The sequence below is a fragment of the Bos indicus genome, chromosome X, assembly GCF_029378745.1.
Source record: "Bos indicus isolate NIAB-ARS_2022 breed Sahiwal x Tharparkar chromosome X, NIAB-ARS_B.indTharparkar_mat_pri_1.0, whole genome shotgun sequence".
Taxonomy (NCBI): Eukaryota; Metazoa; Chordata; class Mammalia; order Artiodactyla; family Bovidae; genus Bos; species Bos indicus.
In genome coordinates, this window is record NC_091789.1 from 59,006,152 (window position 1) to 59,022,446 (window position 16,295).

General features: G+C 42.9%; 1 protein-coding gene across 3 annotated transcripts; it reads left to right on the forward strand.

The window, feature by feature from the left end:
• The first annotated feature begins 8,522 nt into the window (after positions 1–8,522).
• Positions 8,523–14,372, forward strand: LOC139180897 (nuclear RNA export factor 3-like). Of its 3 annotated transcripts, XM_070783487.1 has the most exons (7): positions 8,523–8,745; positions 11,076–11,232; positions 11,453–11,607; positions 12,236–12,319; positions 12,426–12,530; positions 12,654–13,374; positions 13,522–14,372. In XM_070783487.1, exons 2-6 carry the CDS (start codon positions 11,205–11,207, stop codon positions 12,828–12,830), a joined length of 549 nt encoding a protein of 182 aa, XP_070639588.1. In that variant the 5' UTR covers positions 8,523–8,745; positions 11,076–11,204; the 3' UTR covers positions 12,831–13,374; positions 13,522–14,372. The 3 variants fall into 3 exon arrangements, with proteins under 3 accessions (XP_070639588.1, XP_070639589.1, XP_070639590.1); XM_070783488.1 differs by having other exon boundaries at positions 12,654–14,372; XM_070783489.1 differs by lacking the exon at positions 11,076–11,232.
• Positions 14,373–16,295: the final 1,923 nt, after the last annotated feature.

A 16,295-nucleotide genomic window follows, 5' to 3' on the forward strand; every position in this document is an offset into this window, starting at 1 on the left:
AGAGCAACAGTTATAACCAAACACGGAACAACATACTGGTTCAAAGTTGGGAAAGAAGCACACCAAGGCTGTAATCATCACACTACTTGTTTAATTTATACACAGAGAACGTATGCGAAATGCCAGGCTGGATGAATCACAAACTGGAATTAAGATTGATGGGGAAAATATCAACAACCTCAGATATGAAGATGGTATCATTAATGGCAGAAAGTGAAGAAGAACTAAACAGCCTTTTGATAAAGGTGAAAGAAGAGAGTGAAAATGCTGGTTTAAACTCATCATTCAAAAAACTAAGATCATGGCATCCAGTCCCATCACTTCATGGCACATAGATGAGGAAAAAGAAGAAACAGTGGTGATTTCCCCCTCCCCCTTTTGCTCCAAAATTATTGCAGACAGTGACTGCAGCCATGAAATTAAAAGATGCTCCTTGGAAGAAAAGCTATGAGAAATCTAGACAGTGTATTAAAAAGCAGAGACATACTTTGCAGACAAAGGCCCGAGTAGTCAAAGCTATGGTTCTTCCAGTAGATAAGTATGGGTGTCAGAGTTGGATCATAAAGAAAGCTGAGCACAGAAGAATTGATGCTTTCAAATTGTGGTGCTGGAGAGAATCTTGAGAGTCTCTTGAACAGAAAGGAGATCCAACCAGTCCATCCTAAAGGAAATCAACCCTGCATATTCATTGGAAGGGCTCATGCTGAAGCTGAAGCTCCAATACTTTGGCCACCTGATGGGAAGAGCAGACTCATTGGAAAAGACCCTGATGCTGGGAATGACTGAGGGCAGGAGGAGTAGGGGGCGACAGAGGATGAGATGGTTGGATGGCACCACTGACTCAATGGATGTGAGTTTGAGCAAACTCCAGGAGACAGTGAAGAACAGGGAATTTTGGCATGCTGCAATCCATGAGGTCGCAGAGTCATACATGACTTGGCAATTGCACAACAATATGTATAAATACAAATCCCCAGTCCTTTTCCTAAAAAAGTGACTCAGCATCAGAATGGGGACACCTCTTAGCCAAGAGACTTTGGTAATAGGTTGGACTCAGAAGTCATTTATGAATCTACTGTATGACCATCCCAATTTAGCAGCTTCAGGGAAATCACATATGTATAGGAGAAAGGAATTTATCTCTACACAAACCTCACATTCAGCAGTTGGGAACAAACTCCTATTCCTAGGACTTTAACAAAGGTCTTGAGTTGAAAGTAGTTTCAGAACACACATTGCTCTGTTCCTCCCAAATAAACTCTCTTGAAATGAAGGCAAGACCACCCAGTTAGCCAAGCAGTGAACACCACAGAGAAGGAAAAGGTGGAAGGTCTCCATCAGTGACAAACTTTATTTTCTTGGGCTGGAAAATCACTGCAGACATTGGCTGCAGCCATGAAATTAAAATACACTTGCTCCTTGCAGGAAAAGCTATGACAAACCTACAGAGCATACGAAAAAGCAGAGATATTACTTAGCCAATAAAGGTCTGTCTAGTCAAAGCTATGGTTTTCTCAGTAGACATGAATGGATGTGAAAATTGGACTGTAAAGAAGACTGAGCATGAAGAATTGATGCTTTTGAGCTGTGGTGTTGGAGAAGACTCTTGAGAGTCCTTGGACTACAAGGAGATCAAACAAGTCAATGCTAACGGAAATCAACCTTGCATATTCATTGGAAGGACTGATGCTGAAGCTGAAGCTCCAATACTTTGGCCACCCAATGGGAAAAGTGGACTCATTGGAAAAGACCCTGATGCTGGGAAAGACTGAATGCAGGAGGAAAAGGGGATGACAAAGAACGAGATGTTTTGATGACATCACCGACTCAATGGACATGAGTTTGAGCAAACTCCAGGAGATGGTGAAAGACAAAGAAATCTGGCATGCTGCAGTCCATGGGGTCACAAAGCATTGGACACGACTGAGCAATTTACATTTTTTTATTTTTCTGATTTAAAATGAATATATTTCTTTTCAAAACTAATGAAATGCAAAAATGTGTATATGTCAGAGAAAATATTTGTATATATTTTTAATCTTTTTCATCACAAGAAGAATATTCTTGATAATTTAGCTTATGTTCCCCAAATATATTTCTCTGTGTACAATATTATATAAATATTTTTTACATGGACATATCTTCTCTTCCAATTTTTGCTTAGTGTGTATATATACTGTTTTTCATATATATAGATGTATGTTTATGTATATATGCATATGGTAATATATGTGCACTCATATGTACTTGCATATAGACTTGTTTTTGTAATCTTGTTTTGTTTAATCTTTATATGTTTGTGATTCATGGTTCTCATCCAAATTTTTTTCATAACTCTGAATGACCCACTTTTACTAATAAGATTTATTTATATTATATAATATAAAACATCCAGTCTAAAATATATTGTAAATAATTTGCCAATAGTTCAATTTCCTTTATATGTGACTTTGTCATTTGGAAGAGTTTCAGCCTTTTTTCCTAACTTCTCTTCAATAGCTCTAATAAAGTTTGTAACAGAGTTCAAAGCTTTTCTTGTGTAACATATCTAGTTTTGGTTGTCCTGGTGTCAATGATACGCTGATAGGGTACCCAAACAACCCTCTCCCCCACGTCTTGGTCTTGAAGATGATGGAGATGAAATCCACTCCCTCGATACAAGGCCCCAGGGACTGAAGTGTCCTGAGGGATTTGTGCGGGGCTCAGGTAGAAGCAGAGGAAATTAACTTCTACGGAGGGAAGGAAATGATCATTTATAGAATTATTTTAGGCCAGAAGCACTTTACATGGCATCTCCTATAAGCAAACACGTATTCAAATATTATATGATCTAAATCTCTTTTCCATTTTACTCTGAGGCCTTCAAGGTTTGAATCTAGAATTCCCAGTGGACCTGTATTTGATGCAACTCTAGGTATTACTTATTTTTTCAGTCATAGCTGTGCTATATTTAAATTTAGAAAATCCATGAAAATTACAGCAATTTCTTTGCTGGCACAGGAGAAAATAATTTAAAAATTGAAAAGATGGAAGACAACATTTCAAAGGATATTACAGATTTTGTGCTTACATGAAAGAACAAATAGGATTTCTGTTAATCAGCAGAGAAAAGGACAAAAGATGACTGCAAATAATTCAACTCAGCTAAAAAGCAAGTGCTCTTTAATCAAGATCTGGAAAGATACCAAACCATTAATTGAGGAAATGAAAATCTGAAGATATCATAATAAACAAAACAATGAATTTTCATACAAATATTTATATAAATGAAAATTTTATTTTAATTTATTTTTTGTACCTTCAATTCAGTTCAGTTCAGTCACTCAGTCATGTCTGACTCCTTGCAATGCCATGAAGTGCAGCACGCCAGGCCTCCCTGTCCATTACCAACTCCCAGAGCCCACCCAAACCCATGTCCATCGAGTTGGTGATGCCATCCAACTATCTCATTCTCTGTTGTCCCCTTCTCCTCCTGCCCTCGATCTTTCCCAGCATCAGGGTCTTTTCAAATGAGTCAGCTCTTCACATCAGGTGGCCAATATATTGGAGCTTCAGCCTCAACATCAGTCCTCCCAATGAACACCCAGGACTGATCTCCTTTAGGATGAACTGGTTGGATCTCCTTGCAGTCCAAGGGACTCTCAAGAGTCTTCTCCAACACCACAGTTCAAAAGCATCAATTCTTCAGCGTTCAGCTTTCTTTATAGTCCGAATCTCACATCCATACAGGACCACTGGAAAAACCATAGCCTTGACTAGACAGACCTTTGTTGACAAAGTAATATCTCTGCTTTTTAATATGCTGTCTAGGTTGGTCATAACTTTCCTTCCAAGGAGTAAGCGTCTTTTAATTTCATGGCTGCAATCACCATCTGCAGTGATTTTGGAGCCCAGAAAAATAAAGTCAGCCACTGTTTCCCCACGTCCAAGGAGTGGTGGCTGTGCAGGCGCAGGAAAGCTGAGAGGAGCTACTCCACGTTCAAGGCCAGGAGGGGCAGTGGTGAGGAGATAACCCTCATCCAAGGTAAGAGAAACCCAAGTAAGATGGTAGGTGTTGCGAGAGGCATCAGAGGGCAGACACACTGAAACCATAATCACAGCAAGCTAGTCAATATAATCACATGGACCACAGCCTTGTCTAATGCAATGAAACTAAGCCATGCCCGTGGGGCAACCCAAGATGGGCAGGTCATGGTGGAGAGGTCTGACAGAATGTGGTCCACTGGAGAAGGGAATGGCAAACCACTTCAGTATTCTTGCCTTGAGAACCCCATGAACAGTATGAAAAGGCAAAATGATAGGATACTGAAAGAGGAACTCCCCAGATCGGTAAGTGCCCAATATGCTACTGGAGATCAGTGGAGAAATAACTCCAGAAAGAATGAAGGGATGGAGCCAAAGCAAAAAGAATACCCAGCTGTGGATGTGACTGGTGATAGAAGCAAGGTCCGATGCTGTAAAGAGCCATATTGCATAGGAACCTGGAATGCTAGGTCCATGAATCAAGGCAAATTGGAAGTGGTCAAACAAGAGGTGGCAAAAGTGAACTTTGACATTCTAGGAATCAGCGAACTAAAATGGACTGGAAAGGGTGAATTTAACTCAGATGACCATTATATCTACCACTGCAGGCAGGAATCCCTTAGAAGAAATGGAGTAGCCATCATGGTCAACAAAAGAGTTCAAAATGCAGTACTTGGATGCAATCTCAAAAACAACAGAATGATCTCTGTTCTTTTCCAAGGTAAACCATTCAATATCACAGTAATCCAAGTCTATGCCCCAACCAGTAATGCTGAAGAAGCTGAATTTGAACGGTTCTATGAAGACCTACAAGACCTTTTAGAACTAACACCCAAAAAAGATGTCCTTTTCATTATAGGGGACTGGAATGCAAAAGTAGGAAGTCAAGAAACACCTGGAGTAACAGGCAAATTTGGCCTCGGAATACGGAATGAAGCAGGGCAAAGGCTGATAGAGTTCTGCCAAGAGAACGCACTGGGCATAACAAACACCCTCTTCCAACAACACAAGAGAAGACTCTACACATGGACATCACCAGATGGTCAACATCAAAATCAGATTGATTATATTCTTTGCAGTCAAAGATGGAGAAGCTCTATACAGTCAGCAAAAACAAGACTGGGAGCTGACTGTGGCTCAGATCATGAACTCCTTGTTGCCAAATTCAGTCTTAAATTGAAGAAAGTAGGGAAAACCACTAGACCATTCAGGTATGACCTAAATCAAATCCCTTATGATTATACAGTGGAAGTGAGAAATAGATTTAAGGGCCTAGATCTGATAGATAGAGTGCCTGATGAACTGAGGCTCATGACATTGTACAGGAGACAGGGATCAAGACCATCCCCATGGAAAAGAAATGCAAAAAAGCAAAATGGCTGTCTGGGGAGGCCTTACAAATAGCTGTGAAAAGAAGAGAAGCGAAAAGCAAAGGAGAAAAGGAAAGATATAAGCATCTGAATGCAGAGTTCCAAAGAATAGCAAGAAGAGATAAGAAAGCCTTCCTCAGTGATCAATGCAAAGAAATAGAGGAAAACAACAGAATGGGAAAGACTAGAGATATCTTCCAGAAAATTAGAGATACCAAGGGAACATTTCATGCAAAGATGGGCACAATAAAGGACAGAAATGGTATGGACCTAACAGAAGCAGAAGATATTAAGAAGAGGTGGCAAGAATACACAGAAGAACTGTACAAAAAAGATATTCACGACCAAGATAATCACGATGATGTGATCACTAAAACGCATGTCTATTGAGTCGGTGATGCCATCCAACCATCTCATCCTCTATCGTCCCCTTCTCCTCCTGCCCTCAAGCTTTCCCAGCATCAGGGTCTTTTCAAATGAGTCAGCTCTTCGCATCAGGTGGCCAATGTATTGGAGTTTCAGCCTCAACATCAGTCCTTCCAATGAACACCCGGGACAGATCTCCTTTAGGATGGACTGGGCGGATCTCCTTGCAGTCCAAGGGACTCTCAAGAGTCTTCTCCAACACCACAGTTCAAAAGCATCAATTCTTCAGCGTTCAGCTTTCTTTATAGTCCAACTCTCACATCTATACATTACCACTGAAAAACCACAGCCTTGACTAGATGGACCTTTGTTGACAAAGTAATGTCTCTGCTTTTTAATATGCTGTCTAGGTTGGTCATAACTTTCCTTCCAAGGAGTAAGCGTCTTTTAATTTCATGGCTGAAATCACCATCTGCGGTGATTTTGGAGCCCAGAAAAATAAAGTCAGTCACTGTTTCCCCATCTATTTGGCTTGAAGTGAAGAGACTGGATGCCATGATCTTAGTTTTCTGAATGTTGAGCTTTAAGCCAAATTTTTCACTCTCCTCTTTCACTTTCATCAAGAGGCTCTTTAGTTCTTCTTCACTTTCTGCCATAAGGGTGGTGTCATCTGCATATCTGAGGTTATTGATGTTTCTCCCGGCAATCTTGATTCCAGCTTGTGCTTCCTCCAGCCCAGTGTTTCTTATGATGTATTCTGCATATAAGTTAAATAAGCAGGGTGAAAATATACAGCCTTGACATACTCCTTTTCCTATTCAGAACCAGTCTGTTGTTCCATGTCCAGTTCTAACTGTTGCTTCCTGACCTGCATACAGGTTTCTCAAGAGGAAGGTCGGGTGGTCTGGTATTCCTATCTCTTTGACAATTTTCCACAGTTTGTTATGATCCACACAGTCAAAGGCTTTGGCATAGTCAATAAAGCAGAAATAGATGTTTTTCTGGAACTCTCTTGCTTTTTGGGTGATCCAGTGGATGTTGGCAATTTGATCTCTGGTTCCTCTGCCTTTTCTAAAACCAGCTTGAACATCTGGAAGTTCACAGTTCACGTATTGCTGAACCCTGGCTTGAAGAATTTTAAGCATCACTTTACTAGCCTGTGAGATGAGTGCAATTGTGCAGTAGTTTGAGCATTCTTTGGCATTGCCTTTCTTTGGGATTGGAATGAAAAGTAACTTAGATTACATTAATATGAACTGAATGACTTATCACACCCCCACCCCACCCCACCCCCACCTTGTGAAAGCACATATACACAAAACACACATTACCAGAAGAGAAACACTTCAGGAAAATGTGCACCAATCCTTTTGCATTGGATGTCTTGGGTATCTGTGAGTCATGGTGAAGGGATCATGTAGGTGTAAGGTACAGAATCATGTGAGTTTCTAAGAATATATTTTTAATGTTTCGAATTTTATGACTAGGCTAATTTGTCAAGAGGAACACTGAAAATAATAACTAATTGACAGAAAAGTTCATATATTTATGTGTTAGAAAAATATTCATATGATAATGTTTCATAAAAAGTCAAAATTTTCATCTTTTCACTTGACAGTGTATCTATGTATTCGTATGCATTTCTGCCTTACATTTCCCTCACCTCAGATGTTCACACCCTCTTGTGAGGGTTTCTTCACCTCTCTCGGCCCTAGAATTCTTCTTTCAGGGCATAGAGATCTGGGAAGGGAAAATATTGGAAAATTCCAGAAGATATTACAATTTCCAGAAAGTTCTGGTTCATGAACTGGAGCCCAGGCTTCTCCCTCCTTCTCTCTTTAGAAACCCATCTGATTTGAAGCTTTCAGAGCTACAGTTCCGGCTCTAAGGGAGGGTGGGATGGTTCAGACAGTAAACCTAGTGGTGGAGAGGTGCAGATGAATCTTTTCTTGCTTGCTTGCCAGTCCTCTGCTCACCTCCTACTGTGAGGTCCTGTTCTTAGCAGGCCTGGGACTGGTATCTTTCTGTGGCCCAAGGGTTGGGGACGACTGCATTAGGGGATATTTGCCTACATTGATTATATATTTTTAAAGAAAAGGATATGGTTTAGCTTTTTTTCCCCTACTGTCATTACAGTGACCCATCAAACTCTGTTTGGTATTTTCTTTATACTTTCAAGGTTTTTTTGTTTGTTTGTTGTTACTGTTGTTTTCATATGATCCTCTGGAATGTGTTAGATTTAATTTTAGCCATTTGATTATTTTTAGAATGCTCAGGTACTTTGCATAAACTTCAGAGAACCCCCTATATTGCACCGAGTATTTAGTAAAGCTATGCTTCAAGAAGTCATCTTACATTCCATAGAGCTCAATTCTGGCCTGTTTCTCCCAGTAGCATCTGAATGACCCTAGACAAGTATAGCACCTCAGTAAGCCTCAGCAACCTTGGAAAGTTGATGATTTTGGTATCAGACTCCCCTTGTGAGGAATACAGGGAAGAACAGAGGCAATGTAGCAAGGACAGAGCGTTTCCTACTGCTGGTCCTCCCAGTTCTCTGGGTCTACAGAATGAAGGAACACAATGTAATGTAGCTGATGCAGAATCTGGCATAGAGAGTTCTCTGTGTTTGTAGCTACAAGTATCAAGATCCCCTAAGCCTCCTGATTCTAGCTGGCCTCCTCTGAAGGGGTGGTACTGTTGGAAAGAGTTCCCTGATGTTAGGCTAGTAGCAAACTCAGAGGGCAGTAATTACAGGAAGTTAAGTCTCCTCTGACTCCCAGGGCTCTCCTCCTTTATGCCCTTGAGGAAGAGACTTCCTGTAAGGACTCCATCTTTCATGACCCTGAGAGTTTGGAGCCTGCTGTCTCCTTGCTTGCCAGCGTTCCTTGATATTCTCCAAACCTCCGGCTCCAGACCCACACAGTCCCTTCTAGAGCAGCCTGTGAGGACAATGGTGACAGATCTCTGCTTTCAGGCCATCCCATGGGTGAGTTGGTCTGCATGAGACCTTCTCTTCAGATCCTCACAAAGCAGGAGGATTTCTGGGTTCCCTACCCCATTCCAACCCACAGGGCCCCAACCAGCTGACCGTCCTATAGCGAAAGCAGGGAGAGGGCCAAGGCTGATTAATTTCCACTCTGAGGAAATGGGTCACATGGGCTCGGACACCCATCTTCATTCCACATGGAAAATATCCCAACGTATGGGTATTTTTCCCCTGTTTAAGGAAAAAGCCTGAGTCATGTAGCTTAGGGCTTGGAGGGGGGGGGGGGATGGTAACCTAGGTGAGGGGTGGGGTTCGTAGAAACTACCATTCTTTGGATTAATAATAGAGGTGGAAGAGTAAGAAAATCCACCATTACTACTTCTATTAGAAGAATAGAATCTTCTAATAGAATCTTCTATTAACTAGCCAGGGTAAATTGTATTAGTCCATAGACACTTCTTGAAGCTTGCTTTATTTTCCAGCATATGATTGATTCTGCAACGTTCCATCAGAGTTCCTATGTATGTGGGTGGGTCTATATCAATTAAATTAATTTGTTAATATATTTGTCATATTTAAAAATCTTAACTCTCTAGCTTAATTTTGTTTTTTTCCCTTAATTTGCCACTTCATCCATCACTAGATGAGCTGTGTTAAAGTTTCCCACTGTGACTTTTGTTTTGTCCATTCTCTATTTCTGTCAGTACTAGTTTTCAATATTTTGGCTTTGATTTAAGGCATGCATTTAGAATTTTGTGTTAATATCTTCTTACAGCATTGCCTCTGTTAGCATAAGAAAATTTCTCTCTTTCTCTTGTAATGTTTTCTTTTTCTTAAAGTCTACATTTTCTTTTGGTATAATATGGTTATACCAGCTTTCTGTAGGTTCATGTGGAGAAGGTATACATTTTGCCATTTTTTATTTTCAAATTTTCTAGACGATTAAATTTTGCATGTGTCTTTTTTCAAGAGTATTTGATGGAAGGTTTCTTCTCTCATCTGATAACAGCCTTTTGTTTGATTGTTGTTTTGCCTTTTTTTTTTTTAGTAATATTTAGTTTGAATCTTTTAATGTAAAAAAAGATGTAATTTGGTTTACATATGTTGTATTAATGTATATATACATATGCATATTCCTCTTCTAAATTCCTTTGAAATGATTAATATTTTATCACTATGAAAATTGTTACCGCATGTGGCTAGATTGTTAAACATTCTTTTGCCATTCTTGTAGTAGTTACCCTTCAGATTACAACGGATATTTTTGCCATTTCATAGTCTAATATTAGCTAATTAGTTCTCTAAAACTGCTGGGAGAAGTATGGGACCTTGAGACCCTTTGATTCTGTATACTCCCTCCAAACATATTGTCACACGTTTTCATTCTCCCTACATTTAAATTCCCAGAAGAAATTAGTATCATTGTGTTATATAGTCAGTACTCATTTAAAGTTGCTCACACATTCACAAATGGCATTAGGCTTTCTTTCCTGTATCTATGTGACTCCACCTGGGAAGTTATTTCTTCTGCCTGAAGAACAACATATAAATTTTCTTTTAGTTTGAATCTTTTGACCACAAATTTTCTGAGTTTTTGTTGCATGATGATGACATGAACGTAGTTTCTTTTAAAAATATTTTTCCTTAAAAAATACTTTTAATCCGATTAATATTATTATCTTCTGTTGATATCTTGCTACTTCTGGAAACTTTTCAACCAAATTCTCATCAGCTACCATTTCTCCACTCTCTTCCTCTCCTCCTCTCTGGCACTCACATTAACTGTGTGTTAGGTATACTCCTTGCATCACCTGTAATTCTCTACACCTCTCTTTTGATATTCTCCATATTATATCTCTCCAGACTCCATTCTGGATCTTTTCATCAGACTTATCATTCATTTCTCTAATTCTTCCTTCAGGGCGGCAGATCACCTCTGACCTTTGAATCATCACACCACGGTAGATTTAAGGGTATGTTTTAATGTCCTCCCAGAGCAGAGCAGAGCACTGAGACTTGGGGATGAAATGCCACTTGTCCCAGGTCACTTAGCCTGAACCAAGTAGAGCGAAGTCTAACATTACAGACTACACTCTAGATCCAGACCCTTTCCTCAATGCCTGTTTTCTTCTTGGCTGTGACTGCTCCCTACCTCTCATTTCCTGAAAAGTGGAGCCAGAGTGAAGTCGTCCAGATTTTTTTTTTTTTTTTTTTAGCATGAGATGCATTGCTGTTTATCATAAAGTCAGTGATAATTTTTCTTTAGCCATGATGTTTACTGAGGACTTCTTCTGGTACTGGGACCACTGATATGTTGTTGTCAATTTTAGAGCAGACCGATAAAGTGAACCCTTTACAAAGAAGAGCACCAAGCTGGGGTGTTTACCGAAGGCAATACATCTATTGGTCTGAACAGGTCATTTCCCAGCAGCAACAAGATAGAGATTCAGAAGAAAGTGATGCTTGTATGGACAGCCAAGCAAGATAGTAAGTGACTGGTCACCAAGGCTGACATGTACCAACCAGTGAACGACAAAACCTTGTAGTTAAACCTGCCATTTTTCTATCCAACCTGGAAGACTGAGGAATGACGGGATGAGATTAATGCTTGAGCAATCATCATTGTAGCTCTGATATCATGTGGGAAAATGTAGAGAAGACTTTCCAAGCCTATATGGACCACTTTCTTCTCTCCACTTCCCCACAGTGCTTCCTGTGAACTTCCATCCCATCATCAGAGAAGTAGTTTTCAGAAACAAGACCAAATGCATATTTATATGGAGACAAAACAAAAGCCTCCAGAAAAAAAGAATGGGGAGAAACAGACAGGATGAGACCTTGGGGAGCTGGTTCAAGATCATAGTGAGTATCTTGGCTAAATGGACCTAATATGTAGAAGATGATAGACAGAGTCATGTCAGATTTGTGTAGAGATGCTGGGAACTTTTCTGGGGCAGTGGTGTTGGTAATCAGTCTTGTTCTTACTAGGAGCTATCTTCCTAGATCATCTAAGGGTGAGTTCAGAGAAGCAATAGAAAGGAAACTGATTGCCTGCAAGGAGGAGTATGGGAGAGGTTGACTAAAAGCAAAGGAGGAAACCTACCACCAGGGAGGTGGAGCACTTCATACCAGATCACGTGTTTGGCTCAAGCTGAGTGTGGGAAGAGGTTGAGTCTCTGGGGTCCGTGTCAGAGTGACAGGCCAAGTCTACCTCCTATGGATCTCTTGGAAATTTATAAAAGGAAGTACATGTGAAACATATTAAGTCGACTGTTCAGGAAGAGTGTTTGAATGAAAAGAAAGTTATATAGAAAATCCATGTCTGGTAAAAAAAAAAAAAAAAAAAAGTTAAGATAATAGATACTGTCCTATCTTTAAAAATAATTTAAAGCCTAAAGAAAAGGTCCTAAATCAAGACACAGTTGGGTCTTATGTTAACCGTAGATTTCTTTGTATCCATTCTCTTTCCCATTTGTTTTTTTGCTCCTAGATTCCCTTTGGTATAAAATATGATGAGAAGTGGCTGCTGAATTTGATTCAGAAGCAAAGCAGTGTCCCCTTCACTGCATTCGAAGTAAGACAGGACATGGAGATGATGAGACGAAATGGGGTAGATTGCAGGCCCAGAAGGGAAATGGCACTGGTCTCATGTTCTGCTTCTCCTGTCACTCTCCCTACAGTTTCACTATGAGAAAATGCAGGCCCAGTTCTTTGTAGAGAATGCTGACATTGCCTGTGCATTGAAGAATGTCAATGGCAAGATTTTCAATGAGGTTAATGAAAAGGTGTGCATCAAGGGCGTGATCAGGCCTGACTAGGGACAAGAGGGCAGGGGAGGGGCATGGTCTTGCTTGATCCCATGCACAGATTTCCTGGAGCTTACCCAGCCCCTCTTGTGTTCTCTACAGATATTTATCTTGGTTGAACCCTGTGAGTCACCCCAGTCTGTGCAGAAGGCGCTGACGTCTGAAAAGGTGGAGCAGATAAAGGTAATGCAGACTCAGCATAAACTGTGCAGTCACAGCCAGACCCACTGCTCCCCCCCACTCACCCTCAGACTCAGAACCACTGAACCCCATCCCTAACCCTGCAGCTGACCATGAACAAACCATAGGATGCCTGCCAGCAATCTCTTGACATCCAGAGACTCTGCTTTGGCCCTGGTATGGCTACAGCAGTAATTGTAGGGCAGGTGAGGGTAGAGGGTTTGTCTGGGTAGAGCCCTCAGAGATGGTATCATGGGGAGGGGTTGGTGCGGGAGGTGTTCCAGCTGGGACCTTCTCAGTCTCTGTATCCCTCATCCTGGCTTCCTGGAGATTTGATGACCTGTGATATTGGAATGACACAAAACTGTAGAAATGGCATGGCTGCTTCCATACACATCCATCCAGGAATCAGGCCCTTGGTGAGGACCAAGGCCCAATGTTGGGACCAATGGTGAGGGAGGGAGAGATTAGGTAGAACAGGCAAATATGTCTCAGGTATTCCCTTTGGGGTCCTCACTCTCTTTCCTCATCATACTTTTCGTCCTTGGACCTGAGCAACAATAAACCCTACCTGCTGAATGGCCTGTCCACCATTATGGGGAATGCTTCCAACACCCAGAACTTGAACATCTCCAACACTGAGGTGAGGTGGGGCACCCAGATCCTCCCTTGAAAGGAAGGTAGGAGGGCTCATGGGGTGGTAACAGATAAGGGGAAGTGGATTTGTAGGGAAAGGAAGGGTGTGGATGCAGACATATCTGTTAGATGTGGGTTTTACCCATAATTCCAGGTGAAGGCTGAAGGGCAGATGGACAAGGGTCAGCAGCTGGAACCAGAAGGGATGTGTGCAGACAAAAATGCCGTATGCACCAACTTCCCTGATAAGTCAACCAACATAAGGTCACCCTCTGCCTTGTCTCTACACCCCTATATCTCTCTCATCTCTCCCCTCCTCCCTCCACTCTCCCTCTCCCTACCTCTTGAGCCCCACCTTGGTCACCTCCCTGACATAACACCTGGTCATCCCTGAGGTTTGTCCTTACTTGACAGAGTGCCGGACAACCTGTGATGTAGGAAAGCACTGGGCTCTCCCCCCATTCCCTCTTCTCTCCATAGCCTTCAGTGAGCCCCTGAGGAAGGAAGGAAGGGAGGGGAGGCAGGCCTGGCAGACTGAATTTGAGGTGTTGGTCCTTGTGGCACTGAGGAAGGGAGTCAGGACAGTCTGGCTGGGAGCTACCCAGGGGAAAGGAGATGGAAGAGGGACTGGTAGGAAGGAGTGGAGGGAACAGTTTCCCTCTAGGTCAGTCTATGGAGTGGTGACCAGGGCCCTGGAATGCTAGGATACTGAGTTCTGGGAGGGGGGCGCACACAGGGCTGTGATTGCTGTAAGTGACTTGCTCCAATGAGGAGGGTCATCTCCACAGTTTCACTGACTTTTCTCTTTTGTCTTGATTTTGGCAAACCATCCTGGAATTGTTCCCTAGGTTACTAAGCTTGGTAAGGGCATTCCTTGATCACAGATTCCACTAAATAGCATCGACAGTGCCCTCAAACTACTCTGAAACATGTTAGGAACTGTCCACATTCCATTTCTGAACTTGACCCTTAAATGTCCTGTGGGAGGGAGGTGTACCGTTCCTGGTGAGACTCTGAAAAAGATCTGGATCTTCTTCAGCCATGTACTCCACAGGCTTTGGGAAACCATGAAGATAATTGAAAATCTAGTCCTGCCACTGGCATTTCCAGGACACTTTCTCCTCTGATTTCAGACCCCCCCCCCTCATCCTGGGCCCATCCTTTTAGCTGATCATCCAGTACCACATCCTGGACTGCACTGCTGACTTCTTCCCTCCTCCAGGATGGCCAGGAGACACTTTCAGGTTATAAGTGTGCTATTGAAGCTCCCAAGTTCTTATCAATGTGCAAGGTGAGCACATTGGATCCAGCAGGGTCCTAGGTGGTACATGAGGGTGTGTCAGCCCTTGTCCTGAGGACTGTTTTAATTCCAGGGAAGTTCTTTGAATCTGATCAGGTGAACAGTCAAATCCTGCAATTCCTGCAGCAGTAAGTATCCCTGGGAATCTGAACAAGGGGAGGGCCAGAACAAGGGAAGCCACCCAAACTCCAGACCAGAGAGACAGACTTTACTCACTGCTTCCCTCAGATATTACTTGATTCATGACTATGGAAATCGCCAGGGACTGCTGGATTTTTATCATGAGGAGGCCTGCTTCTTCCTGACCATTCCATTCCACCCCAAGGACTCAGGCTTGTGAGTATCACAGCCTAGACTCCTCCCCCAGGCCATGTGGTTCCCCAGCAGATGCAGGCCAGCTCCTGCTGGTACCTATGCTGGCCGACCACCACTCAAGTTTCCTCTGTGTCTCCTAGAAGCAGTGTGCACCTGTACTTCAAGGACAACAGGAATACAGAGAAGCTCAAGGACCCAGTGAGTGTGTGGTGGAAAAGCTGAATGGGAAGGGCAGTAAGGGGGTCAATCACAGGGTCCATGGTGTGGCTGCCCTGACTTTCCCTTCTTCCCCTCGCCCACAGAACTGCGTGTCCAGATGCTGAAACACACAAAACATGACATTGTGCGTGCCCTCTGTGCATTACCCAAAACTCAGCATGACTTCAGCTCCTTTGAGGTGGACATGTGTTTCCACACGGTGAGCACCTGCTTCTCGCTTGGTGGTGAGGGGCAGAAAGGCGCAGGTGGGAAAGAGGATGAGGGGTGACTGAGTACCTGGTCTCTTCCTTAGGAAACGATGTTCTGCTTCTCTGTCAGTGGGGCGTTCAAGGAAGGTGAGTGTGTGTAGCCCGCTCCCCCCAGATGCCACACTGCTCTCTCGCCTGGTCAGGCTCCCTCCCACCAGAACTCTTCCTTCCAGATTCCCTCCCCTGCCCTCCCCTCCCCAGCCCTCAGTCTTCCCACAGACAACCCAGGTCTGAACTGCGTCCATGTCTGCCCTGCCCACCCTGGGCACTAGGGACACAGGCTGTGGAGTTTGGTGGCTCCCATACCAGATCCTTACACTGAGAACCTGGGCTACTACGTAACCTCACAGTTTCCTCATAATATCCATCTCTTCAGCACCTGAGAAAAATGCATCCCGTGAACTTGTGAAGTGGTTGTCATGGGGACATGTCACTGGGAGCAGACATCTCCTACAGTTGCCCTCCCCATTCCTGACATGCAACTCCCCATGTGAACAGCTATCCCCTCAGCATGAGTGTCAAGTTAGACCCTGACTGGGGAATGACGTGGGAGCCTGTAAACACGTGGGGTTCTTAGGGGGTACTCTTGCTTATTGTTTGTTGTTTGTTGTTGAAGTGGAAGGCATTTCTCAGGGCTGTGTCTGTGCCTTCACCCGGACCTTCACCACTACTCCCACCAGCTCTTCCAGGTGAGAGCCATGTTGTGGGTGGGATGGCCCATCCAGCCTGGGCTCAGGGCCCTGGGCATGTGGATGCAGATCTTAGGCTGACTCAGTATTGTGGAAAGCCAGCAGGGAGATCCAAGGACCAGTCTAGCCTAGTGGTTAGGAAGAGCATGGGCTCTGG